The 2500-nt window shown below is 46.8% G+C and overlaps 1 protein-coding gene across 2 annotated transcripts in view; it reads right to left on the reverse strand.

Moving 5' to 3' along the window:
• The window catches only part of LOC138958552 (prostasin-like), a 12395-nt gene that overhangs the window by 1584 nt on the left and 8311 nt on the right, over positions 1-2500 (reverse strand). For both annotated transcript variants that reach the window (XM_070329750.1, XM_070329749.1), the window contains exons 3-5: positions 1956-2136; positions 1178-1446; positions 30-169 (exon numbers count right to left, since the gene is read on the reverse strand). In XM_070329750.1, the coding sequence (XP_070185851.1) occupies positions 30-169; positions 1178-1446; positions 1956-2136 (590 nt within the window). The remainder of the gene's footprint in view (positions 1-29; positions 170-1177; positions 1447-1955; positions 2137-2500) is intronic.

A 2500-nucleotide genomic window follows, 5' to 3' on the forward strand; every position in this document is an offset into this window, starting at 1 on the left:
GACAGACAGACAGTCCACCTTAGACCTACCTTGCAAGCATCTTTGCCGCCCTGGACGTATCCAGCACAGAAGGCGTCTGGACTGATGACTTCTCTGTACCATTTACCGCACATGTTTCTGTCCATCACTGGCACCTCCACTTGTTGGAGCTTCGCTTCGTTCCCCGTACCTGTGGCAGGTGCACACATTCCAATCAACGGTAAGACATGTAAAGATAAGTTTGAAAAATCTATTAACGAGGGTAATGATGTGAGCAATTGCTGCTTTTTTTTACTATCAGCCCTCGCCTGTGAGTGAAAACTCCCAAGGTTAAGACATTGACTCGACTCATCACGTCGTTTCATTTAGTATGATATAAATTGACATCACACTATCTCAGCCAGTATAAGTCAGCAGTCAGACACCCATTTTACGACCTCCCAAAATCTGAGAAAATCCAGTCTTAAAAGGGAGGGAGTCTTAATATGAAGCTAATTCCAGAGACGTTGTTTACAGAAAACATGATAACTATGGTCTTTAAAATGGGGTTCTATTGTTTACCCCCCCCCCCTTCACAACCTAAACAAATCTACCAAAAAGTAAGTCTTAGAAGGGAGGGAGTCTTGGTATAAAGCTAATTTTAGAGACGTTATGGGGTGTTGCAGGTAGCTCTGTTTCCTCCTTGGGGATGAAGCTACCAGGGGAAGGGATTGTGTTGGAGGTGCGGGTAGAGGGGTAGCCCTCCCGGTGCTCCCCCTTGGACCTCCCTAGTCTAGGACCCTGGGTCTTCGCGAGGTGGCCATTGTGGCGTAATCCCTCCGGACTAGCATAACGTTTCCCTATCCCAAGACCGACCGTGCGTGGTCTATGACCACATCCTCTACGAGGTGACCCTATCAACTAGGCAGCGCAAGCCCCTAGGCGAAACACGGCGGATCTAGAGGAGAGAACCTCGATAAAAAATTTGAGCTGCCATGAAGACGGAGCATGTTGGCTGAGGACAGCGGGCAGACCTCCTGTGCCGACACCCATCTACAGGAGAAAACCAGGCATGCACGCATCAAACCCAACATGGCTGGCCAGAGACGTTATTATCCGAAAACATAAAAACTGGTGTCTTTAAAATGAGGTTCCATTGTTCATCCCCCCCCCCCAATTGTTCATCACCCCCCCTCCCCCAGTTCAGAGCAAAGCTTACCTCTGGTGTCGCCCCACCCAGTGACGTAGCAGCCAATGCCGTTGCCCACAACGTTCTGCCCCATGGCCGGCAGACAGATGGGTGTGGCTTTGGCGTCGTTGGGGGGCGTGGCCAGGCGCACCAGGGCAATATCGTTGCCATGACGACTGGCGTTAAAGTCGGGATGTACCACCAGGAATGTAACGTCAGAGTCGTGGTCGATCCTGTCTTGTAAGGACGTGTGCATGTAGTTTCCGAAGCGTACCCTCCACTGAAGACTTTCCTGGGAACTGGGAGACACATACTAAATTTAAATTCTTCCCTTCGGCCGGTCTTCAGATTTTGAACAAGGGGCATTTTCAATGTCTTATTTAAATTGTGGGTAGGATTTTAGAAGATGTCCGTAATGTTTTTCTAAAACTCTCTGCAGATTTGTTACGAGAGAATCTCGGGGACTCTTACTGCTATATCGTGTCAGTTATTCCATTTAATTTCAAACGCTACTTTTTGTACATTTTGGATGACAAATTCGATGTCTTATTGAAACCGTCTGCAATTTAAGTCTTACTGATTTGTCTTGCACAGTTCCATTTCTAAACTCTCATTAGTAACATACTCGCTGGCGCAGAGAATGGTCTCAGTGCATCATTGCGACCCCCCCCCCCCCCCCCATCTCTTTTAAAAAATAGAACAATAACCATATCAAAAGAAAAGGCACATATCACTCGTCAAAAACACAACTCTCACGTCACATGTCCAAAGCATCACACATACGTCACACGTCAAATACATCATTTACACGTCAAAACAGTGCGCAGCAGTGATGGCCCAGTGTTTATTGATGACGCTGGCCCCGCAGTGATGCTTGAACACGCCGTCTTTCGTCATGTGACGTAATGACACCATCCAAGGCCACGCCCCGGAGGGAGAGGAATGCCCGCCCACTATTCTGGGAACTCTGATACTGTTTCTTCCACAATCTGTTTAAAGATCAAACGTTATCTGTTACAAAATCAAAAGTCGATAGAGTAAGTGAGGAGATTGTATTTATTTGAACGCGTACGACACTACCAGAGGCCTTGTCGCAGTGAGAGGAGAATTTACGCTTGCCCACAATTTTTGCGCACGCCCACAAAGTTGATCTCAGTGAACATATCACTTCAACAGTAGGCTATATCGACCACCCATGGGTACACAGTGCGGATGCGTTTGTCTTCTTTTTCATTAGTTTAAAAAAAAAGTATTGGTAAACGGAATTAAGGACCGATGTACGCTTATTTCGTAAACCAACGAGACCGAGAATTGAAGGCTCTTTTCGTTTTTACAGCGCTTTTCAGAAAAGAA

Source organism: Littorina saxatilis, linkage group LG2 (assembly GCF_037325665.1).
Source record: "Littorina saxatilis isolate snail1 linkage group LG2, US_GU_Lsax_2.0, whole genome shotgun sequence".
Classification (NCBI taxonomy): Eukaryota; Metazoa; Mollusca; class Gastropoda; order Littorinimorpha; family Littorinidae; genus Littorina; species Littorina saxatilis.